This window comes from Mesocricetus auratus, unplaced genomic scaffold, assembly GCF_017639785.1.
Source record: "Mesocricetus auratus isolate SY011 unplaced genomic scaffold, BCM_Maur_2.0 Super-Scaffold_100013, whole genome shotgun sequence".
NCBI lineage: Eukaryota > Metazoa > Chordata > Mammalia > Rodentia > Cricetidae > Mesocricetus > Mesocricetus auratus.
The window spans coordinates 20,793,290-20,820,275 of record NW_024429196.1 but is presented as its reverse complement, the minus strand read 5'-3'; the positions used below and the strand labels follow the sequence as shown (position 1 = coordinate 20,820,275).

At 37.6% G+C, this 26,986-nt stretch overlaps 1 protein-coding gene across 7 annotated transcripts in view; it reads right to left on the bottom strand.

Moving 5' to 3' along the window:
• Positions 1-26,986, bottom strand: part of Mindy3 (MINDY lysine 48 deubiquitinase 3) — a 74,763-nt gene that overhangs the window by 5,144 nt on the left and 42,633 nt on the right. For all 7 annotated transcript variants that reach the window (XR_002385133.2, XM_021233624.2, XM_040755472.1 and 4 more), the window contains 3 exons: positions 12,570-12,642; positions 4,255-4,327; positions 2,617-2,704 (listed from right to left, as the gene is read on the bottom strand). Coding sequence is in view for 6 of the 7 variants with exons in the window: in XM_021233624.2 (XP_021089283.1) it covers positions 2,617-2,704; positions 4,255-4,327; positions 12,570-12,642 (234 nt within the window). In the remaining variant the exon portion in view is untranslated. The remainder of the gene's footprint in view (positions 1-2,616; positions 2,705-4,254; positions 4,328-12,569; positions 12,643-26,986) is intronic.

Below are 26,986 nucleotides of genomic sequence, written 5' to 3'. Positions count from 1 at the left end.
TAGGGGATCAGTTCCTCAAAGGTGCACATGAGTCACTCTGATTGCTTAGGTGAGGAATCTGTTCTGGATTGTCATACTTTAACAAACATTGTCCTTACTTTAATTCTATTTGTGTTCTCCAGGTGGAATAACTAATTGGTATACAGAAACACCACTAAGGCAGTGCAAAGCAGGAAGGACTTTGAGCCCTTGGGTCAGTCATGTAACAGTGAATGACACCAAGCATGTCTCTTCAATTTTCTAGTCTTCACTACAGAGAATGGGGGGCTAACTGCACTCAATTACAAGGCATACAGGATATGCTTCCTGAAGATAGCTGCTGCTGCTGCCCTGATCAGCAACTACCTCCTAACAATGCAGTGTCCTTCCACCGCAGCTGTGTTAAGTCAGCACAGAGATTGCTGGCTTACAGATTTTCCTTCTAACTTGTTTTTGAAACTCATTTCATTTATGCTTAAGTTAACTGGACACACGTTTACTGAATAGCCTTGTATCTGTCTGTTAGGTATGAAGCCGACCGAGAATGGCGGCGGTGAGCAGCAAGTGCTGGTATGCACTGAGTGCAGAGAGCGCCAGTGACACAGGTCAGACAGGAAGGGAAATGTGGCATGGGGGTCTGAGTTCCCATATGGTGTGGAGGGGCAGAGGCCAGGCAGCTGTCCTAAGTCAGACCGCCATTAGTCACCTAATGAAGCACGTAAAGGTGCTTCAACATTGCTGTGTTGTTTCCCAAGGTTCATGAGCCACCAGATCTAAGGAGAGACTTGGAGGTTTGCATTTCTAACTAGCTCTTACACACTACATTCTGAGAACCTTTTGCTCTCATGGAAACGAGAGAAGGGCCACACATGTTGAGTAAGGAAAGAATATGAATTCCACAGAGACAATGAGAAAAACCAGGCTTGGGTGGAGACTGCTTAGAGTAACAGGGAAGTAAGCAAATAGTAACATGAACTCAGCACAGTACAACCAATTAGAGAAAAAGATCTGTTTCCTGTAGAATAGAAGGGAACTAGAACATTCTTCTACCATGTAAAGGAATGCTACCACTAAGACAGTAACTCTAACTGGAGTCAATGACTTGTTAAATAAAATAACGAAAAGATGACACACAATTGAGTGATCTGGGAGGGGCTAACGAGAGGTGAATATGATCAAAACACTATATGAAATCCTCAAAGAATTAAGAAAATATGAAAACAATATTAATTTCTCAAGCTAGTAAGTTCTAATATTAAGCATCATATTGCAATTAACACACATGCAGCCAAAAAAACTAATATGAGTGTTTCAAAACTAACAAGCAGTATTTCTAGTAATGTCGTAGCAGCACCTTCTTGAAACATAACCACAGCCTCAAGTACTGCTTCAAAACTTGAAGATGCTATAATTAATCATCCACTGACATATCTAAAAGAACTTTCAGAAAAGACCAATAGTGCCTTTCCAACGTCAGAAAGAGAAGGTTTTTTTAAAATCTTTTTTGTTGTTGTTTTCATAATTTATTTGCCAAAGTTTAAAAAGTTGTGATAGCATTGGTTGCTTCCTGAGTTTTATCATTCATGTCCTTTATTCATAATAACAAAAAGGAAATTTGTTTTCTAAACCTGAATGAACTACTAAGATTGAATGTCAGTAATACTGATTACTTTGTTGCCCAACATTCTAAATTAACAAGTATGTCAAAATGAAATAACTACATTTTTCTACAATAGTTGAACAAAACTGGCATTTCTATAGGAACAATTTATACTGCTGATATTTGATGACATGACCATGATTATTAAGCTGAATAATTCAGTTCAGTGGTTAAATGTTTCACTTAGATCAAGGAAAAAGACAGGTACAAGATTTAGAAATGGCTTGCCACCAATCAGGCACAACTCACAAGTGTGAGAACGAACAGTGTGAGAACTGAGACAAAGCCCAACAAAAGGTAAGTGTCCTCCACTGAAAGCAAAACCATCCTGTTCACCCTTTGCTTCTGGGACTCAGGCTCTTTACTAGGCGCTCCTACCCTTTCTTCTTGTGGCATTGTCCTAAGACACTACCCAACAGTTTCCTGAGAGAATGAACTCAGGCATGGGAGACAGAGGTTGTCCGTATTTCATGTACTTCTAATTTTATCTTTGTTTTAGTATTACACTATGCTCTGCCACCTGCCAGAATTCAGGGTATTCATAGTGTACTGGTACACTGACACCCTTAGAAGTGCATCACGGCACTAACACCACGCCTCCAAACCAGAGGAGTGCATGGTTAGGCCAGCACTTGTACCACACACATCTATCACTTACTGACACGCATACTCTGAGAACTACACTGTTGTTCTAGGACACAGACCCACTGCACAGCACAGCACACACCCAATGAGAGGGGTACGGAGCTATATCAGCACACACACATCCTCTGGGCACTGTATCACTGTACTGATACATGCATGTTTTCTAAGCACTACACTTCCATAAGGGCTCATATACGTCCTTCTGACCCCTGCATAGTGTTTTCTCAGTCTTACATCTGCGTTTTAGGAAAACAAAACAAAGCAAAACTCCTGTTCACAGCTAATCATCTCAACAGAACAAATGAATACACATATTCTCTTGGCTATGTTACCTGATCAGGAAAAAATTCTTGAAGAAATGGACCCAACAATATGATTCCTAATCCTTCTGGATCTAATTTATTCTTCATGAGATTTATACTATAGAGAGAGAAAGAAAAAGAAAAGAAAAAAGAAAAACAGTGAATACCAAAGGAGACAAACCCTCACAAAACTATTCTGTTCTTTCATGATTAAATTTCTGGTACTATAACACATTTGGATGCCAAAATCCTAAGAGCTGTTCTTTTTAGAACTTTAATGACAAATACACAGGAATGACATTCAATTTGCCAAAACTTGGCTATTTTTAAATCAGAGTAATCTGTTACTATTTAAAATTTAATTATGATGATGACTTTAGAATATTGTTCCTTATTAGGTAAAGTAATTTAAAAACCAAGGCTTATAAACTCAGGCTCCCAAAGGCAGATTCTCTCTGCTCCCTAGGTATGCATGAGTTCAACAATCAAATGGAGCATTTCCTTTTCTAAAAACTATTTTAGGCCCTAGGAGTTAAAATGAAACAAGCCAAGAGGCACTGGGACATCAGATAATAAAAAAATGTCTTTCAAAATGCTACTTTTATGAACTAAATGAGATACACAACACTCTTGGACAAACTAACCTGAAGGCCATAGACATCAGAGGTTCAATCTGGGGAATTACAGTGAGTGACATGGCCCAGCAGCCATCGGAAGTGAACAAGCTCTGTACAGCCCTTGCTGTTTAGGTATAACGGGGGCTGGTGGCGAGTGTCATGTATGAGCAGATCAAGAAAGCAGAGGAAAGGGGAGTGCACTCTTAAAGGGTTTCAAAACTGTCACTGTGTTTTTTTAGAGGTTTTTTCCCAATGCTGACTCAAATGCCAAGTTAAACTTAGCCTATTATGTAACAAGCAAAGCTCCACGTTTGGGAGTTACAGGGCATTTTGGCTGATCAACTTCCCCAGTGCTCAGGGGAGTCTTTGGCTCAAGCTGTTTAAGGATGGACAGATGGAGCAGGGGCCAGGCACAGGGGTACAAGGACTCCTTTCCTGGGAAGGCCTCTGTCAGGAGACCATTCTCAGAGTTTGGTGGGTGTTTGTCTCTCCCTTTCCTTGGCTAGTGTTTACACTAGGTCAGTTCCAGAGTTTTTATTTTTATTAGAAATGGAATCTGAACCATGTGTTCAGGGGTGAAACTTTTCTTTCTTTAAAGGTTTTCTGAAAGTTACATCTGTGGAAAGTCTCCAGCCAGGTTCAGTAACACATGGCAGACTATTGTACCCTTTCTAGCCCTGGTGTCTGTCATTTGAGAGCTCTATACAAAGGTTCTGAGTTTCAGTGGGTCTGAGGAAGGTCATTAGATTGTGATCTGAAACAAAGGCAAAGTCATTATTTTCAATGAAACTGCATATATAAAATCTCAAAAATATGAACTATTTGTAGAAAATTTCAAAATAACACTGAAAGACTTAATTTTAAAAAGTGATAGATAAGTTTATCTATTTTCAGATTGGATCAGGCTTTCTTTCCTAAATTTTTATTATTTTGTTATATAGATTTAGTACTTTTACTTTTTTTTGAAAAAAGTATAAAAATGCATAAGTAATGTTTCAACTTGAGGTGATCTGTTTGGAGTGATCAGAGTAACAATTCCAGTTCCACTCACTACTCAGGATCTGAAACAAGGTCCAAGGCTTTCATCACATCTTCCAGAAGAGAGTCAGCTATGAATCCATTATCTGGAAAAACATAAATGAGAAGTTGGAATAAGAATATTTCTGACCAGGTTCTGGGGAGGAGAGGATCACATTACAGAAGTCCAAGGAGTTGAGGAAAAGCTGAAGTGAGGATGGCATTGAAAAGCTCAATAATCTAATTCCCCTTCCCCCACCCATCACCCATCCCCTCAATCTTCTGGGGGGCCCGCTCCTGGCACCCAGAGGACCTGCCCACACAGGTAAGGCATCAGCCCTTCCAGGCCCCAACCTCCAGCGACCCCAGCTTCAGCTTCAGGAAAGAAGGAGACCAGTGGAGAAGAAAGACCCCACCTGCACACACTGGAAGAAGAGATGGGAAGAAGACAGAATAAGAGCTCACTCAGCAATAGAAAGACCAACATGACTCCACCAGAATCTAGAGGCCCAACGCCAGCAAGACCGGAAAAGTACTACATAGACGAAGCAGGAGAGACAGACCTTAAACATGATTTTATGAAGATGGTAGAGCCCATCAAAGAGGAAACGAGGAAATGCCTTAAAGAAATAGAAGAAAAAAACAAACAAAAAAATCCATGAAATGGGGGAAAAGGCGAACGAAAAAATTCAAGAAATAAACAAATCTCTCAAAGAATCTAAAGAGTACCAAGAAAAAACAACCAAACAAATGAAGGAAACAACTCAAACAGTTGAAGGATTGAAAGCTGAAATAGAAACAATGAAGAAAACACAGAACAAGGGATACTGGAAATAGAAAAGCTGGGTAAATGATCAGGAACTACAGATGTAAGTATCACCAAAAGAATACAAGCGATAGATGAGACTCTCAGGTGTTGAAGACTCATTAGAGGATATACAGTCGTCAACCAAATAAAATCTCAAAACCAACAAATCCCTAACACAAAATATCCAGGAAATATGGGACACTGTGAAGAAGCCAAACCTGAGAATAATAGGTATAGAAGAAGGCGAAGAAATAAAGCTCAAAGGTACACAAAACATATTCAACAAAATCATAGAAGAAAACTTCCCTAACTTAAAGAAGGATATGCCTATGAAAATACAAGAATCTTACAAAACACCAAATAGGCTGGACCAGAAAAAGAAGTCACCTCACCATATAATAATCAAAACATCAAACCTACAGAATAAAGAGAAAATATTAAGAGCAGCTAAAGAAAAAGGCCAAGTAACATATAAAGGCAGACCTATCCGAATTACACCTGACTTCTCAATGGAAACTATGAAAGCCAGAAGATCCTGGACAGATGTCCTACAAACGCTAAGGGAACAAGGATGCCAGCCCAGACTACTATATCCAGCAAAGCTTTCAATTACCATAGACGGAGAAAACAAAAAAATCCATGACAAAGCCAGATTTAAACAATGTGCATCCATGAATCCAGCTCTACAGAAAGTGCTAGAAGGAAAACCTAGACCCAACAAAGATAACTACACTCCCAAAGAAACAGGCAATAGATAATCCCACTTTACCAAACACCAAAAGGAAAAGGGAGGAGAACCTACACACAATAACTCCACTACCAATAAATCAAGCACAAACAAGAATCATCATCAATAGTCATTAGTATCCCTCAATGTCAATGGTCTCAACTTGCCTATAAAAAGACACAGACTAGCAGAATGGATACGAAGACAGAACCCATCCTTCTGCTGCATACAAGAAACACATCTCAACGTCAAAGACAGATGTTACCTCAGAGTAAAGGGTTGGGAAAAGATTTTTCCAATCAAATGGACCCAAGAAACAAGTGGGTGTAGCAATCTTAATATCTAACAAACTAGACTGCAAATTAAAATTAATCAAAAGAGATGAAGGAGGACATTTCATATTCATCAAAGGAAATGTCCATCAAGATGAAGTCTCAATTTTGAACATCTATGCCCCAAATACAAAGGCACCTACATTCGTGAAAGAAACATTATTAAAGCTCAAATTGCACATAAAATCTCACACACTAATAGTAGGAGACTTCAACACTCGGCTCTCACTGCCAGACTGAACCTCCAGACAGAAACTTAAAAAAGAAACAAAAGAACTAATAGAAGTTATGACCCAACTGGGTTTAACAGACATCTATAGAACATTCTACCCAAACACATGGAACCTTCTCTAAAATTGACCACATAATAGGAAACATAGCAAACCTCCACAGATATAAAAAAAATTGGAATAAACCCCCTGTATCTTATCAGACCACCATGCATTAAAATTAGAATTCAACAATAACACAAATCGCTGAAACCCTACAAACTCTTGGAAATTGAACAATGCACAATTGCACCATCCCTGGGTAAAGGAAGAAATAAAAAAAAGAAATTAAAAACTTCCTGGAATTCAATGAGAATGAAGACACAACATACCCAAACTTATGGGACACTCTGAAAGCAGTGCTGAGAGGAAAGTTTATAGCACTAAGTGCCCACATGAAGAAACTGGAGAACAGTCACACTAGAGAATTAATAGCACAGCTGAATGCTCTAGAACAAAAAGAAGCAAACTCACCCAGGAGGAGCAGATGCCAAGAAATAATCAAATTGATGGCTGAAATCAATCAAGTAGAAACCAGGAGAACATTACAAAGAACCAATGAAACAAAGAGTTGGTTCTTTGAGAAAATCAACAATATAGACAAACCTCTGTCCAAACTAACCAAAAGACAGAGAGGGAGCATGCTAATTAACAAAATCAGAAATGAAAAGGGGGACATAATGGACACTGAGGAAATCAAGAGAACATCAGTGCATACTTTGAAAATCTGTATTCCACAAAATTCAAAAATTTAAAGGAAATGGACAACTTCCTGGGTAAGTATCACTTGCCAAAACTAAATTAAGAACAGATAAACAATCTAAACAGACATATACCCCTTAATGAAATAGAAGCAGTCATCAAAAGTCTCCCAACCAAAAAAGCCCAGGCCCAGATGGCTTCAGTGTAGAATTCTACCAGAAATTCAAAGACGAGCTAATTCCAATACTCCTCAAATTATTCCACACAATAGAACTGAGAGGCTCACTGCCAAACTCTTTTTACGAGGCTACAATTACCTTAACACCCAAGCCACACAAAGACACAACTAAGAAAGAGAACTATAGACCAATTTCCCTCATGAACATCAATGCAAAAATACTCAATAAAATACTAGCAAATTGGGTTCAAGAACACATCAGAAAAATCATCCACCATGATCAAGTAGGCTTCATCCCAGGAATGGAGGGATGGTTCAACATTAGAAAATCTATCAATGTAATCCACCATATAAAAAAAATGCAAAAGAAACACCACATGATCATCTCACTAGATGCTGAAAAAGCCTTTGACAAAATCCAGCACCCCTTCATGATAAAGGTCCTAGAGAGATCAGGGATAACAGGAACATACCTGAACATAATAAAAGCAATATACAGTAAACCAAAAGCTAACATCAAACTAAATGGAAAGAAGCTCAACGCAATTCCTCTAAAATCAGGAACAAGACAAGGCTGTCCATTCTCTCCATCTCTCTTCAAAACTGTACTTGAAGTTCTAGCTACAGCAATAAGACAACAAAAGGAGATCAAGGGGATACAAACAGGAAAAGAAGAAGTCAAGCTTTCACTATTTGCAGATGATATGAGAGTTTACATAAGTGACCCGAAAAACTCTGCAAGGTAACTCCTAGAGCTGATAAACACCTTCAGCAAAGTGGCAGGATACAAGGTAAACTCAAAAATCAGTGGCCTTATTATATACAGATGATGAAGTGACTGAGAAAGAAATCAGAGAAACATCACCCTTTACAATAGCCATAAACAGCATCAAATATCTGGGGATAATGTTAACCAAGGAAGTGAAAGACCTGTATATCAAGAACTTTGAGTCTTTAAAGAAAGAAATCAAAGAGGATACCAGAAAATGGAAAGATCTCCCATGCTCTTGGATTGGTAGGATCAACATAATAAAAATGGCAATTTTGCCAAAAGCAATGTACAGATTCAATGCAATCCCTATCAAAATTCCATCACAATTCTTCAAGGACCTGGAAAGAACATTAATCAACTTTATATGGAAAAACAAAAGGCCCAGGATAGCCAAAACAACCCTATACAATAAAGGAATTTCAGGAGGCATTACCATACCTGACTTCAAGCTCTATTATAGAGCTATAGTCCTGAAAACAGATTGGTATTGGCACAAAAATAGGTAGGTAGACCAATGGAACCGAATTGAAAACCCTGATTTTAACCCACACACCTATGAACACTTGATTTTTGACAAAGAAGCTAAAACTATACAATGGGAAAAAGAAAGCATCTTCAACAAATGATGCTGGCATAACTGGGTATTGGCATGCAGAAGACTGCAGATAGATCCATGTCTATCGCCTTGCACAAAACTTATGTTCAAATGGATCAAAGACCTCAACATAAATCCAACCACACTGAAACTCTTAGAAGAGAAAGTGGGTGGTACCCTTGAGCGAATTGGTACAGGAGACCACTTCCTGAACATAACACCAGTAGCACAGACACTGAGATTGACAATTAACAAATGGGACCTCCTGAAACTAAGAAGCTTCTGTAAGACAAAGGACACAGTCAACAAGACAAAAAGGTAGTCCACAGGATGGGAAAAGATATTCACTAACCCCACATCTGACAGAGGGAGCTGATCTCCAAAATTTACAAAAAACTCAAGAAGCAAGTCTCCAAAACACCAAAGGATCCAATTAAAAGGTGGGGTACAGAAGTAAATAGAAAATTCTCAATAGAGAAAGCTAAAATGGCTGAGAGACACTTAAGAAAGAGCTCAACATCCTTAGCCATGAGGGAAATGCAAGTCAAAACAACTTTGAGATATAATCTTACTCCTGTCAGAATGGCTAAAATCAAAAACAGCGAAGACAATTTATGCTGGAGAGGATGTGGAGAGAGGGGAACACTCCTCCACTGCTGGTGGGAGTGCCAAATCATACACCCACTTTGGAAATCTGTATGGAGATTCCTCAGAACAATGGGAATCAATCTACCACAAGACCCAGCAATTCCACCCTTAGGCATATATACAAAAGACGCAAATTCATACAAGGACATCTGCTCCATTATGTTCATAGCAGCATTATTTGTAATAGCCAGAACCTGGAAGCAACCTAGATGCCCCTCAACTGAAGAGTAGATAGAGAAAATGTTGTACATTTACACAATGGAGTATTATTCAGCAGAAAAAAAAACCAATAGAATCTTGAAATTCGCAGGTAAATGGATGGCATTAGAAGACACCATCCTGAGTGAGGTAACCCAGTCACAAAAATACAAACATGGTATGTACTCACTCATATATGGATTTTAGACATGGATCAGGATAGTGCCAGTCTGCATTTCCACTGACAGAGAGTCTGGGAAACAGGAAAGAACCTAAGAGAGATATGCATGGTACCCCAGAGAAGAGGAATGAGGCAAGATCTTCTGAACAGATTGGGAACACGGCGAGGGGTGGGGGATTGGAGCTGGGAAGAAGAGAGGGGGTGAAGAGGAAGAGAGTTGGTCATGGGGGAACAGGAAGGTTGAGTGGGGGGTAGAATAGGGGAAAGAGGGAATCATAGGTTAGAAGACAGATCAGGCACCAGTGTGACCTCTAGTGATCTAAAGGGATGACACCAATTGGCAAGCTAAGCAATAGTGGAGAGACCACCTCGAATGCCCATTCCTGATAATGAACTTGATGTCTATAGCCATCCCAGAACCTTCATCCAGTGACTGATGGAAGCAGAGGCAAACACCCACAGTTAAACACTGAACTGAACCCATGGAACTCAGTGACAGAGAGAGGAGTGATGAGCAATTGGCAAAGAATAAGCTGGCAAAACCAGCAGAGACAGCTGATCTGAACAGGGGAGGGCTCTTGGACCTCAGACCGACATCTGGGAGGCCAGCATGGGACTGATCCAGACCCCCTGAGTGTGAGAGTCAGTGAGGAGGCCTGGGCAACCCATGGGGCCCTGGACAGTGGATCAGTGTTTATTCCTGGCATACAAATGGACTTCATGTGTCCATAACACAAAGAAATATGCTCTCTCAGCCTGGACTCTTAGGGGAGTGCCTGGACCCTGCCCTGAGTAAAATGACAGACTATGGATATCCTCTATGTGGAAGCAAGTGGGGATAGGGTGGGAGGCTGGGGGGGGGATGGTGGGGGGGGTACGGGAGGAGTGGAGGGAGAGGGAACTGGGATTGACATGTGAAGGAGGCTATTTAAAATTAAAGTAATAAAAAAATTAAAAAAAGAAATCCTAAAAAATAAAGATTCAGAATTGATTTAAAAATTAATTAGATCTTATAAACAGTGCACAGAGATATATATTTATTGTATGGAAAGTCACAATTTAAACTAAATTCAATTAAGTAATCCCAGTAGTTTAATTAAAGGCCCTGCTAAATATGATACAGGGTTTTAAAATTTTATTTTAACTTCTAAAATTAAATAACTTAAAAGAAGGAGCTTTTAATATAAAAGAATTTCCTGCAGAGTTATCAATAAATTAACGCACAATTTTCAAGAGACTTCTAATGATGGCAAGAGAACCCAATTATTTCCTTCATATATGGCACAAAAATGTTTTCGGATATTCAGCACAAGGTATGAATTGAATTTTAAAGTAAGAAAAGTAGAGAGTGAAACTGTGGGACCAGGAGATCACTCATAAATCAGTACTCCTAAATCTTACTGCTTCCTATTGTCTTCAGATAAGGTATTTTCTTCCAGGACTGGAGAGTCACCTTGGTGGTGAAGAACTCTTGTTACTCTAACAGAGAACCCAGCTTCAATTCCCAGCACCCACATGTCGGCTCACAACCGTCTGTAACTCCAGTTCCATGGGATCTGATGTTCTCTTCTGGCCTTCTTGGTTACCAGGCATGCATATGTGGGCACACATACGTGTAGACCAAACACCCATAACCAAATGCCCATATGAAAAAATAAAATAGATAAAATAAAAATAATTAGAAAAAAAAGAAAGCTTGCAAGATATGGTCTCATAGAAGAATTGTTATGTGTGGTGGCTGGTCTGCCAGTATAAAGTTCTTTCATTTACTTGATTATAAGTGTGAGGAATGTAATACAACATCAAGTAATAGAATTCAAATTTCTACTAAAGGGAGAAAATTATTAAGTGAAAGGTTTTTCATCTCCAAATTTGTATCTGTCTTAGCTTGGCAGGGCTATATAAACTGAAATATTAAAAAATAAGCAAGCAAAATGGGTGGTTCTTCCTCTACCCTGTTTTCTGTATATGAGTCACCATAATGACGAATAGTTTTCTTTTCTCATCACTGCTCTTGATTAGCTAAGCTTAAGGACTGAGCACTGAGATGAATTTTCATTTTCAGTCTTTTCAGTCACTCACAAACCAATCTGCTCCCTGATGAGGCAGTGCCAGCAGAGGCACAAGAAGGGAGCTGTGCTAGGAGGAAAGGACAGATTCAAGAGCAAAGAGCTTAAATAGAAGACAGAGAACACGATGACGACTGAAGCTCTTGAGAGCTCTGGAGGAACGCTCTGATGTAACAACTTAGGTTTCTATGTGGCAATTTACAACTGAACTTAAGGTGTTCACTTTGAAGTTGTCTTTATGGGAGGGAGATGCAGGTTAAGGTACAATGTTTTCCTCAGTACAGAAACAAAAGGCCACAGACTCCTCAGGTGACAGTAACTGTAGACAGTTAAATAATATACGTGTGAAATTTTCAGAACTCATTTCAAACACAGGATCAGAAGGTGAATTATCAGGACAATAGTCTTCCACATGAAGTAGTTTTTATTGCGTGACTGCATGCGTGCATGCGTGTGTGCGTGTGAGTGTGTAGGCCAGAAGTGTCAGATCCTCTGGACGGGTACTGGTAACCACACTAGGATCTTCTGCAAGAGCAGCCAGTGGTCTAAGTGCTGAGCCACTCTCTAGATCCTGATCTGCTTATTCAGTGTGCATTTGGATCAGTTAAATAAAGAAGTACATTAAGTGAGTACTGGCTATTGACATCCTGCATCAAGGAGAAAATCACCTTTAACTAAGGATTCCAAGAAACATAATTGCTCAGTGGCAGAATTGATGGGAGGCATAGACAGCTATCTTTACTGTTCTGTTTTCCATTCTGTTTTCATCACTTCCCAAGGTTTTTTCTTTTAGAACTGACACTCATCTTCCATTTAGAAATCCAACTCATCTTTTGAATAAAACCTGAGTATCAATATAGGATGTTTTACCTTCTGGATCATAGGTCTGAAACACTCTTCTGGCTTGTTCGGAAGGTGCCTCAGGGGCAACTAAAGCCATATCCTAAAAAATAAAATGAATACTGTCAATCAGCTGCAACGTCATATTAACAATTAGGCTGAGATGAAGAAATGATGGCATTTGGAGTCAGAACTTTTGGAGATACAAATGTGGCATAGGTGAGTGGCCAGAGAAACCACCAAGTCTCTCTAGTCTAGTATTTAATATTACTTCTGAAGGATGGAAATGACAGTTAAACCACATAAAATTGAGAGGATTTCATGCCAACATTATAAAAGCAATTGATATGAAATACAGTATGTAAAGAACCCATGATCTGTAAGTATATTTTATATTGCTGTATATGTAAAGAAATACATAACTTCAAATATCAGATTCTAATTTTCAACAAATCAAAACTAAGACAGAAGATATAACAATATACTTTAGTTTTCAAGGCATCAAAACTGGGTTTAGAACTCTGAGACTGTTCTAATAGCAAAGACTAATATGGACAATCACACATAGTATTGTAATGGCAGATAGCACTTTATAAGGGGAATGTTGCACATGCATCTATATGTCTAATTTAGCTTCCAAGGAGACATTCTATTGCAGAGTTATCCTTTTCCCTAAAAATATCAAGTTTCTTCATCACTGCTCATCAAAACCGTAGCACAGAAGCCCAATGCTCTATTGCTGTCATTTCTTCATACAACTTCATTGCACATATCTAAGCCCTTGTGAAAACTTATTTCTGACAGACAAGAATGCAGAATTGAGGGCCCTGTTGCTGATGTCTGGTCAGTTTCTCTGCAAGCTTTTACCTATATTTGTGTTCAGTGAGTCACCTTATCAGAGAACAGGCATTCCTTTGCACTATCTATCTCACATCCTCAGATAGAGCTACACAGCAAGACCATCTCAAACCAAATCAAACCAGAAAACAAACCCAATAGCCATGAAGCATAAATATTAAAATATAGTATGGCCAAATTTTAAAGAAAGATCTCTTAACTTCTACCCTCACCCATCTTTACCTCATATATAGAAGAGAACTAAAAGAACCAATAAGTGGAATTCTTACCTAACCCTGAGGTCTAACCTCAGGAAAAGTACAGCATGTTCCATTTTTATGAAAAATCAGGAAGGGGAATCAAAACAAAGCAAACACATAGAACTTACATGTTTTTTTGTATTCCAATATTCCAAAAAAAAAAAAAGACAAGTGAGAAAGAGGACTTGGTATTTTGTATGATTCAGTAATAAACTGTTTCTTGTTTTCCATTCCAGGCAGATTTCTTTTCTGCTATTCTGACCATATGCACATGCTAAGCAATGTCTTCTTTGGTTTAACTTTCAATTCTGTTCTAAATTCATGATTTAGTGTCTTACTTGCTGGATATGTGCACTTTTGCTATGAAAAACAACGTGTCAAAGCAAATGTGAAGGTATAATTTTATGCAGGCTTAATTATATTTTAGGAGAGATCTTTTGGTAGAGAGTAGAGACTTGTGGATTACGTTTGCTTACTTAAATTTAAACAGTGTTTTATTTTTGGACAGAGTCACAAACTCATTATGAAGCTTGGGATGCTCTCGAGCTCCTGATCCTCTGACACCCTCCTCCTGAGTGCTGGAATAACAGGTATGCACCTCTCCCTCCTAACATGCTGGGATTGAATCCAGAGCTTCCTGCATGCTAGGTAAGCATTCTACTAATGAGCTACATTACCAGCTTCTTGAATTTAAGAAACTCATGTCACCAGTATAGCCTTTGCTTTGGGCTAGGATTAAGATTATATCCCAGCTCTCAAGATTCAAGGATCAAGCCGGGCGTTGGTGGAACATACCTTTAATCCCAGCACTTGGGAGACAGAGGCAGGAGGATCTCCGTGAGTTCGAGACCAGCCTGGTCTACCAAGTGAGTTCCAGGACAGGCTCCAAAACAATACAGAGAAACCCTGCCTCAAAAAACCATTAAAAAAATTCAGGGATCAACTGTGCTGCCTGTATTCTACATTAATCTTAGTATAATCATTAGCTCCTTTAACTATTCATAACCTTCCTTCTTTCTTCAGTTTTCTTTAGGAGGTCTGTGTGAACCAGTGAATGAATACAAGTGCAATCCTGCCAGAAGCGGCTCAACATCAGTGGAACAATTATGTGCAAATGGACACTCATTTTTTCTATTCATCAGTTTTAACCTCCTGTAGTCTCAATTAGTGATAAAAAGAGAGTGATGTACTTTAAAGTATTCCATGGACTATCTAAGTATCACTTAAAACTGTAAGTACAGGGGAAGAAAAAATAATAAGGTGTTTCTTGTCTTAAAAAAAAATCTTAGAGGCAGGTGGATCTCTGTGAGTTCGAGGCCAGCCTGGTCTACAGAGCAAATTCCAGCACAGCCTCCAAAACAACACAGAGAAACCCTGTCTCGTAAAACCAAAACAATAAAAAAAAAATCTTAATTTTCCCATTTCATGACTGAGGGGCATCTTGCCACATATTTTTTTCCTTTAATTTCTGTCACTGATGTTTCAGTTTTCGGTGTCCAAATTTTTCAATTCCTTGTTTTAATTATTCCTGGCTACTTTTTGGTACCGATTATAAATTGAGGCAGTTCCTTGTTGATATATACATCTGTTTGCTAGCTTCAACAGTGTTCCATGAAGTCTGTACTGTTTTCTATGTAAGGTCATACCATCAGCACAGTGACTTGTTTTCTCTGCTCCTCTTTGGGTGCCTCTTCTCTTGCCTGATTGCTCTGGCAAGGACAATCAGAACTATGGTAAACAGGAGGGAGGGTAGAAGTCTTTCTCTTCTACAACTCAGAGGAAGACCTTTCAGTGTTTCACTGTTGAGAATCCGTGGGCTCTTGGTATATGATGGCCTTTACTGTGCTAAGGTGAGTTCCTTCTATAAAAATTTTGGTGAGAGTTTTTAATCATCTAAACATACTAAATTCTGTCATATATTTTTACCTCTTCCCTGGCATCAAATAAGATAATCATATAGTTTGTATCTTTCATTCTCTTGATGTGATATGTCACATTTATTAATTAGAATTCTTTGGAACACTTTTTGCATGTCAGCAACACAATGCACTTGGTCTTGATGGATGCTCTGTTTTATGTCCTGCTGAATTTCCGGTGCTCACAGATGTTCATCAAGAACACTGGTTTCCCATTATCCCTCCTTTCCTTCCATTTGTCTTCCGGGTCTGGAACCCATGCTCCTCCTTCCGCAGCCTCCCGTGGGGATCACAGTGATGTACCAACCCTGCCTGACTTTTCTTGCAGTGCCATTGTCTACTTTTGATGCCAGGCAGTGCTAGCTTCACAGATTATGAAAGTGTTCCCTCCTCTGAGTAGTTACTTGTCACGGAAATAAATTTTTTTCTAGGTTACTTAATTTTTTATATGTAATTATTAATTGTAATCCCTTAAAACCATGAAGCAGAAGAATTAATAGTGCTAAAATGTTCACTCTGCCCAGGGTGATTTGTAGATTCAATGCATATCTATTAAAACTCTAACATTATTTTAAATATAACTAGAAAAATAATTTTAAAATTTCCACAAAAGATCTGCAAAAGGTCCTAAGTAGTCAAGCAATCATGAACAAAAAGAACAAAAGTATGGTACTGGTAAAACAGCATGGCATACGACAGTCATACACAACAGAGAGCCCAGAAATTAATCCTGGCATGCCAACTGATTTTAAATAGCATCATCAATATAGCTCAGTGAGTAAGGCACTTGCGATCAAGGATGACAACCCAAATTCAATCCTGTGAACCATATGAACTCCTGAAAGTTTTTCTCTGACTTCCTGGTTAGCACGCATGTGTGCGCACAAAGTAGTGATTTTTAAAAATATATTCATAGGCAGAGGAAGCGCTCATTAACAGTGTAAAGAAGACTGGATTTCCAAAATAAAAGAATGAACTTAGACCTCTAATTCACATCACATATGAACATTACTTCAAAATGGACTAGGGCTTAAATGTAAAAACAACTCTAAAAATACTAAAAGAAAACAATAGGGGGAAAACTAAACGACACTGGCCATGGGATGATTCTATAATCTCACTCAAAACTCCCAGGAACCAAAAACCAACAATAGTCAAATGGGGTCACATCAAATTTAAAACCCACGAATGGGGATATGTTTGGAAACTCTGCATCTCATAAAGTATTACTACTCCAAATATATAAGGATTCCAAACTTAACAGTAAAAAAACAAAAACTCAACTTAAAATGTAGGAAACGAATAGATATTTCTTAAAACACACAAAAGGCCATGGAATTCATGAGAAAAGCAAAAGCTTAGTATTATAACTCAGGGAAATGAAATTTATGACCAGAATGGGAAATCATCTCTACACTGTCAGAAAAAGGCAAGTGTAAGCAAGAAAGTAAAAAAGAGCTCTTGCCATGATAGTTGGGAATTAATGCAAAACAGTCCAGCCATTATGGGAAATGGTGCAGAAGTTCCCTGAAAGAAATACTTAAAATCCAGCAATCCCACTCTGGAATAACCCTAAGGATTCAAGGTCAAAGAGTTATTTATGTCATGTACACTGACAAATTACAGAAACAAGCCAAATGTCTCACAACCGATGAATGAATAAAAAAAATGTAGCAAATATGGAATATTACTCAGTCTTACAAAAAGAAATATGATTGCTTCCATCACTACACCCTGACCTGGAAACTATTACACTAATAGGCATAGAAGGGCAAATATTTCTTCTTCTCATTAATATGTAAACTCTAAAACAACTGAGTTCAGAAGCACAAAACAGAATGTTGATTACAGAAGCTGGGGGTTAGGGGGACTGGGGAGACCTGAGATTCAAGGAGGAAGAATCAGACTGAGAGAAGGTTTCCCTTTCAGTTCTAGTACATATGATGATGTAAACAGTAGACGATTTAAGATAGTAATATTAAATATTCTCCCCAAGATATGATAAGGACTGGAGGTCATGGGCATTAACTAACTTGATCTAAATTAGTCCACAGTATATTTATAAATTATAACATTACTTTGTACTCCACAAACTTATATACCTATAAATTAACAATTTATAATACAGAAATAAAATAGTATTTTGAAGAAAAACACAGGCAGAATGCTCCATTTGGGGGAATGAGCTGGTAGATAATATAAACAAAGCATTATGTCAATACTCCTCTTAAGTGAAATTTGAGAAATAAATTATTATTGTTTGTAAAGTTGAGGGAAGGAACACATAAGTTTTTACTAGTACAAGAAGGGTTAATTAACTTCCCAGCATTAAAAGAAAGAACTTAAAGAAAATTACCTGATGCCTTATTTGTAAATTCCAAGCATCAGTAAATAAAGTATATTCCATGCTAAACTTTCAAGATACTGAACAAAAGAGCACACTGTGTTCTCTTGGTCCTGCTGGCAAGCTTGTTCATTAGGGATGTGTGGGGAAGCAAAGTCCTAGTACAAAGACCCATGGTTGAGGGATCCACACAGAAAACTGGGCTGCATATTAATATTCAATGTATTGTACACCAAATTTGAACAGATATATATATATATATAATCTTACTTAATTTAGAGTGTTTTATAATCCTAAAGGAACATACTTCAGTGAGGCTATCAGAATTCTCAACTTTCATTTTTTATATCAAGTAACTAAACTAAACTTTCATGAATAATTCTGTAAGTATGAAGAGAACTCTATCCCTCAGATTTTCTACTTTACATTTAGCATATTCCCAGTCTCTCATTCCATACACCTATAGTTTCTTCTCTATTCCCTCTTTCTTACTTTGGCTCATCTATTAGTTGGGAAAGAAAGACTTAGTCTACGCACTTCAGGTCACATTCCAATAGATGAAAACGAAAAAATATGTTACTTAAAACATTTTCATAAATGATTGTCTTAGCAAAATTATCTTCTAAAAGGAGGATCAAATACACTGCACTAGCCCTCAAATCTCCAAATCCACCACTGAATTCTAATTAAAGGGATTGTAATGATGTAATTCTACATCACTCAAGTTATCAGTTATTTTATTTCTTCATCTCTAGTTTAGCCATTTAGGAAAAAGCTTCAAAAGGAGACACATCTGAAACTCTAAATTTTCTCAGGAGGAAAGCATCACAAACACAAGAGTCAAATACATTTAGTTTCAGTTACCATCAAAATTATTTTTGTTGTACATTGAAATCTCTATATTAGCATGACATAATGAGATGCTTTGGCCATAGCAACTATTAGGGTGAATCATTTGTTTTCAGCCCACTGACTAGCCAACAGGGATTACAGCCTTTAAGATCATCTAGCCAAATCTCCATTTACTTAACTGGTAATGTCCTACAACAGAGAAGCAGGGACTAAGATATAAAGGGAATACCCAGTATCCCACAGTCAGGAATCTGAATCATGTGTCTCTGTTTCATGTAGCACTTTATGTACTATCATCAGTAATGATTTGATTGCACTGTCTTTTTAAAATGTAACTTTACCCCTTTCTTAGACACTGTGCTGAACTATAAGGCATGTGTTGGCTAGACACCAGTAGAATAACTGAGGGGTCTTCAACAATTTACTTATTACATCTTTCTTCATTATCAAGAAGAATCTGCTGTTGTAATCAAGGACCTCCAAAAGGTTACCCAATGCAATGATTACACCTATAAAAATGTAATTTTAGCTTGAAGACATTTTACATTGCCATTTAGATTCCTTCAAACAATGAAATACAAATACATAACTGACCTTTCAGTTTGAAGTAAATTTAAAGTCACTTTAAAATCTATTTTATATTGATTGTATCTTGTTACCTATACTTTAATGATTTGGAAACTATCAAGAAATAGATTTTAATTAATCATTAAATGTTCTGAAAACACTGTAAAATTTGAAGCTGGTTGTCTTTTCGTTTTAGTTTTCATTTTCCTAATAACATACAAAGCCCCAGGCTATCTCTACAGTAGATTGCTGTGTGGCACACCTACCTCATCCTGTTGTATCAGCAAAGTCAAAGTCATCAGGATAGAAAAGGCATTTAGAGGTTACTCTTCCATAACTCCAAGCTCTACAAATATAAATGGAAGCATACAGAGCAATGGGAGACCCTGTCTGAGGGGATGAGGAACTCCGTACTACAAAGTCACTAACAGTAGCCCTTTCTCTATTATTGTGCACCTGCAACCCACGTTAACCATCTTTTTAGTCTCACCAGAAGCTTCACTTCTAATGCCCAAAGTACCTACTTTGTAGTGATTCTCCTGTGTCCCAAGACTGCTACTATATTTGGACTGCCTTTAGGGGAAGTTAGAAAACAGCATTTGAAATTACCCCACTTAGCATGAATAATGCAGTGAAGTATTAAAAAATAAAACAAAAGCAGGCCATCATATTGCCAAAGATGTCAAAACTAGACCAAAAATGTTGACCAAGATTTTAATAAGCACATTTAGGAATGGTCATACATTAGATATGTAAGATTTTTCCTTATATATCTTCTAGGTACATAAAAGGTTTCCTGTAATAAACTCTATTAACTATACCCTTTCCCCTCAATTAAATAGCCTGAGCTGTGGCCTCGACTGCTGACGACAGAAACTTAGATTGATCAGAATGGACAGCTTTCAGGTCCTTCCCTTCCCTTCTACCCAGGATGCTTCATGATTTTTTAGGTAATCATTTGGACTCTCTTATGACAACAGATAAGGGAGGTACATGCTGGTCCTAGGAAGCAGGCAGACTGAGATTGAGAAGTGTTGTCGTTATCTACAACAAACACCCCATCCCCAGTCAGAGTAGAGCAGACAATAGAAGAGTACAAGTAATGCTACTTTCCAAGCAAGACCCCTGATACTGTGCTCCAGATTCCTATTCAAAGTCATCAAAACCAAATTTTCCTGGTGTGGGGACACAAGCCACCTGCAGAATCTTAAAGTGTTAATGGGAATTGGCCCAAAATATGCCAGCAGTTAGGGAGGCTTACGATTAATACTTCATGTGTTTAATAACAAAAATAATTGAAAATGGTTAATTTGTATAGCCTTCTCATCAAAGTTTCAATATTTTCAAAATTATTTGTTAAATTTACTTTGGCAGACAGATGTTAGGACACACAGATTATGATTTAATCTAAAAAACTAAATACGTGTCTTAAGTCTATTCCTTTTCTATAGTGGGTAAGCTATGAGTTGTAAATATGTGCAGAAATAGTAATATCTAAGATAAATGGATGGGATGACTAAACTTGGTTAAAATACAGAAGTAAACTACTACAAAATGCCTATGTATTAATCCTCATGAGTCTTATCTAATAATTAAAGATACTTAAAAGTGAATTTTCCTCACAACACTAAACATTAATACCATAAAGCATTTTACTTATTTTCCATTAATATTATTTTTAAAACACCTCAAAAAAGAGATTCCCCCCTAAAGTACAGTGGTCTTATTAATGCTACATAGAACGCACACAGGAATCAGCCTGTTCTGCACCCCAACCCCAGAAATAAGTAAGAGGACTGGGGAAGGAACAGTTGTATGCTGGGTTTCCCCTTTACATTAATCAACTTTTATGCATTTTCTATCTAAATGGTAATATGTATTCATATGCTCTTACCTGACAAAAGAAGTATTTTACTGTAAGAAAAGTCAAAGATGAGTCTATGTGTACACGCACATATACAGAGGTTTTATAACCCCAAACCAGAACAAAAATCAAAGTATAAAAATCACTCCAACCTTGAAAGTAAATTTAAAATGACTTTAAAAAGAATTTAGTCCCTGTTCTTTTGAAGATAAAGCATCCTGAGTACATAGATTCCATATATATAAATGAGGTTAGCAATGGTTAGCCCACATTTAACCTAACCACATTTAGGTTAAAATGAACAATAAAAAGACCATCTAATTATATCTAAAATATTCTTTTAAAATGTAAAGTTCTGTTAACAATGCAAATTAACTTCATATAATTAGTTCTTAAAGAAGAAATTAGGAAATGCTCCAAGTAATTAATTCTTAGACCCAATTATGAAAAAGAGACAAAGGATCATTAGTGGAAATGATGGTTAAAAAAGAACAAGCTGGGGTTGGAGAGATGGCTCAGAGGTTAAGAGCACTGACTGCTCTTCCAGATGTTCTGAGTTCAATTCCCAGCAACCACATGGTGGCTCACAAGCATCTGTAATGAGATCTGGTGCCCTCTTCTGGTGTACAAGCAGGTGGAACACTGTATATATAATAAATAAATAAATCTTAAAAAAAAAAAAGAACAAGCTAAGGCGGCAAATGCCCAAATGCTCAGCGTGGTAACACTGCAGCCTTTCAGTATGCAAACATGTTTCATGAGAAGACTCTTGACTACAGGAATTTGTGATTTTGAGAGAAATGCACCGATTAAGGCAGCATGGTGCAGTTACTTCCACAAAAATACTGAACATACACTATCATCCATTACATAGCCTTGTTTAGTAAGAACTAGCTTTATCTTCTGATATTAAAGAGAAACAATTCAAAATGACAAAGTAAGTTTAAGAATGGTTTCATAGGACTTTCTCTAGTGCAGTTGAGTTTGCAAGTTCTCATTACCATCAGAGGCAACACAGAGGGATGGCTGGAGACCCATGCCCACAGGGCATATTCACTTTGTCAGATCTAAAGGTTTTGTTCTGCCAAAGCTCAGATAGCTAGCATGAAAATTCTCCATTCAATCTGATAGGAGTTAAGTTTCCTTCTTGAAAGGGCCCATTTACTTACTGCATCTTGCCTGCCTGTATTAGAAGGCTGTGTGGGAACTCTGCCACCTGACTACTCTGCAGTCCCACAAGGCTCCTTGCAGGGAGATTCTGTGACATTCCCCTAAGACAAGAATCAGTCTCCAATCCACATAGCGCAGCTTGGCTTTCATGAGTTTCTCTAGCAGACTCCCTAAGATACTGTGTCAGCGAGGGCAGTATCTATCACCTTTGCTTTTAACACAGGCTCATGTTTAGTTAGACCTTTAAAAAGATCACTAATATATAAGAAAAGATTTGTAAAACACAGTGGAAAGTCCAAATTTAAAATCAGAGAAAATTCCAAAAAATATGTAATATATTTTTAATGTTATCAAATGTGTTCACAAAATGGTTGAATTCATTTATTATTGATTTTCAATAAAACAAACTTGTAATAAAAATTCCTTCTAATCTTATAAAAATTCTCTTTTGTGGGTCAGAAAGAGATACTAACAGCATTGAAAGATAAGTTCTAGGACACTGGGTATCTCATATGTGACATGGTGACTACTGAGTTTAGCAACCAAACTGAAATCACCAGCTTCCACCGTGTTCTTTGTTAAAGGATTCAGTCAGTCCAAAAGCCAGATGTTCTTATCAAAGGAAACCTCAGAACAATCAGATGACAGGTTACTTCACTGAAGAGAGAAACTTTTCTATCTACCCTCAAATCACAACAGCAATCTTAATTATGATATGCATTTTGATGCTGCTCATTCAAACTTCTTTTATTCAGTACTATTAGAATCTAAGCTGAATAAACGGTTATTTACAAGTATTAGAATTGATATTTAAAAGATACCACAACAAATTTATGGAAATCATAAACTTTTAACAAACAGCACTTGCTTTAAAATGGTCCAAGGCTTAAAACAAGGAGGCTGGCTCACAGCACTGCCACAGACTCCAGTTGAAGACTGTCTACACCTCTCAAGTGGTCCGTGCTGCAGTTAAAACTGAATTATGATCTGACCTAAGTAAAAACAGTGTTGTAAGGTGACCCTTTTAAAGAGAAGACTGCCCATATATTTTAATTTTATATATATAGTGTCTGCATGTATGTTAGTGTCTCTTGTGTGTGCTTGCTGCCTGCTAAGGTCAGAAGAGGATGCTGGAGCCCCAGAACTGGAGTTGGATGGCCGTGATTCGTCACGTGGGTGCTGGGAGTCAAACAGTCCTCTCCAAGACCAGCACAGGCTCTAAACTGTTGATCCATCTTTCTAGCACTCTGGAAACTGCTAGCAACTTATTAGGTTCAATTATCATAGTGTATCATCTCATTTACTTAACATTTATAGTTTTTCGACTATGCACAACAAAGTATTACATGAAGCCAAGAACATTTGGATGATTCTTGGATAAATACTAATTCAAAATATGTGATAATTACCATTTGTGTAATAGATTTTCCATAAATATAAAATACAATAAACCCAATTTTAAAAAACCAGAATCAAGAAACCAAAGTTCTAATATAAAATAGATAAACAGATATCAACTACAGTGTAGAAAGCTTAGCTGGCTTCTTGTTTGGGGTAAAAAGTTACAAAAAACACTTTCTGGGCTTGCTCAGCAAGTTTCTTATTGTTTACACAGTGAGATCAGGCTGGATTCATCAGTCTGCACCACATTTCTCTGCACTGTAAAATTTACCAGTATAAATACACCTGTTGCTGGAGTTTCATGTCCCGCCTGGTCCCATGGCCACTTTACCCGAAATAAAAAGACAGAAATGTTATACTAATTATAAAACTGTTGGTCGAAGGCTAGGGCTTCTCCTGGCTAGCTCTGTCTTAATTATTAACCCAAAACAACTAATCTATGTATTTCTACATGGCCTTATCTAACCAGAGAATGCCTGGCATGTCCCATCTTCCCGGTCTCTACCTAGCGTCTCTGCCTACCTTTCCCAGAATTCTCCTTGTCTCCTAGTCCTGCGTATCTTTCTGCCTCTATTGGCCAAACAGTGTTTTATACATCAACCAAAAAGAGAAACATATATACAGAAGGACATATATACAGAAGGACCTGCTTTGGAATCGGAAAATAAAGATGTCCTATTATAAAAACAAAGTACTAAGGTATTAATTTCAAACTAAGCCCATTATTTTGATAACACTCATCAAAATATGTCTAAATTAGGTTAGAAGGGCAGTGAACATATAATGAATAAATACAAACTATAATTTGCAATAAAATTGAAGTCTCAATGTAAAGGAGTTTCTTCTTTTTTCCTAGAAAAGAAAGCGATGGAAAATTTGATCAATCTATGATTCATTAAATGTGTGGGTCAAAACCTTTGCTTACCCTTTTTTTAAACTTGCTTATTTTAAATGCAAATATGTGAATGATTATTTAAGAATATGTAAATAACACCAGACAAAGTCATCGACTCCATGACACTGGTACATTTTCAATGCCAACCATGAAATTCTGTATTTGTGAAAATTTTTGTGATTTTTTAAAAAATATAAATTACTAAAAAATTCTGTGTATACATTGGAATATCATTGATTGAAGATACTTTAAATCACAAAACACATTGAAACTAGTGTTAATACTGGATGAAATTCCAGTGTGCCCTTTAGCCTACTTCTAGCCTGTAGTTACAATTTCTGTCTCAATTTTCAAAATGAAATACAACTATAGCTGCCATTTCGGTTTACAAAGAGTCTAATAGACAAAGCTTACACTTTTGCAATAATTTAGTGAGATGTATAAAGAACATATAAGACAATCTAGAAATTAAAATAACCCTCTAACTAGATGTTTAAACCAAGCTTTCAAACTACATCTGCAATGGCAATTATTTTCAGTAAAGCAAAATTTAGTTTCAGGGAGTTGTTTTCCATAACTTTTATAAAATTCTTTGAGTCATTTGTGTTTTCAATGTTATTACTAACACCTTTTACATTATTAACTAGCTTGATACATATCCTTTTACATCATAGAGAAGACTAAGTTCAATAGGTTATTATCTGGTATTCAGATAATTTATGTAAACTTGACTCATTCTGCTTTCTCAGACACACAAAATTAGAATTGATCTTTCTCTCTTAAAAGTCTTTCTTTTAGAATAAAAAAGGAGCTTGGGTCACAGTTTGTTTTTGTGCTAAATGCAAATTAAAAATGAGCAATATTTGCAGCATGTAATCTATAGTAGACTGTCTTCTATCCTTTGGAAGAAAATTCAACATGGAAGCAATATCAGAGCAGCTATGAACTCATTTCTCTACATAGTTGTCTCTCGTTGCCCCAATCTGAAGATCATCTGACTTGCAAATGTCAAATACACTCTTTGAATCACAAGTGAGTACATTAAGAATAACAAAATTATAACATGTACACAACTCATTGAGCATGGATATGTCAAGCTGGTACCTATATGGAACCTTTGCCCCTATGTTCTAGAATCTTTGATAAAGATAAAAGATAAAACACACTGTACACTACCAGAAGAGATGCAAATATAAGCACCAACCCAGCCACAGATCCTTTGGTCTATAATGGTGTTCTGCCTGCAAGATATGGTGGGACAATGGCGGCACAAAGCTTGTGTGAATAACCAACCGGTAACTGATTTGACTAAAGACCCACTCCATTAGATAGAACTAATACCCAGAACTACTTGGGTTGCCAAGAACCAGAGACTAGAAAATCCAGGAACTTTGGGTAAACTCGAATAATACTGGTCTTGGTCTTATGAAAGAAAAAAACAAAACTAAACAAACAAAATCAATGTAGTGATAAAATGACTCCTAATGATAGTCTGGTATACTCATAGATCAGTGCCTTGTTTCACCCTCATCAGAGAAGCTTCCTCTTTGAACAGATGGGAACAAATATAGATACTCACAGTCAGACATTATACAGAGAGTGAGGGGACTTGGGATGCTCAGACCTAAACGGGATATCTCCACCAAACCCCTTTCCTCAGAACTTACCGACCCCATGGAAGAGGCAGAAAGAGTTAAAAGCCAGAGGGGCTAGAGAACACCAATGAAACAAGATCCTCTGAATCAATACAGGCAAAACACATATCAACTCAGATAATGAAGCAGCATGCATAGGGCCTGCACTAGGCCCTCTGTGTATACATTACGGCTTAGAGTAATGCAGATGGGTGGGTCTCTGATTCTTGTGCCTTCTGCTGGGACTCTCTTCCTTCTGTTGCTTTGTTGTGTTCAGCTAATGACTGCAGCATGTCCTGGCCTTGGTGGTGAATGGCTCCTATCTAAATAACAATAGACCTAGGTCCAGTCAAGTTTACACTCATCCTGAAGGCTAATAGATGATACTGGATCTAGGGAATGCCTGAAGGTCAAGTGTACATGCAGCTACAGAGTGTCTTTAGGATTAAGGGAAGTCTTCTGGTATTGTTCCCACCTTTGGAAGATGATGCATGAATAAACTGGACACATTCAGTATTAACTGTCACTGCCCTCCTGATATGATCTTATGTCTCTGTCTTTTCTTTAACTCCAATAGTTAGTCTTTCCTCATCCACACTCCCCAACTCAGGAACAAACCCCGGGCTGTTCAGCTGGTCTCGATCACAGTCCCATAAACACCAGTCCACTACATATGGTCCCGCAACATGGGGCTAATACATCTGTCC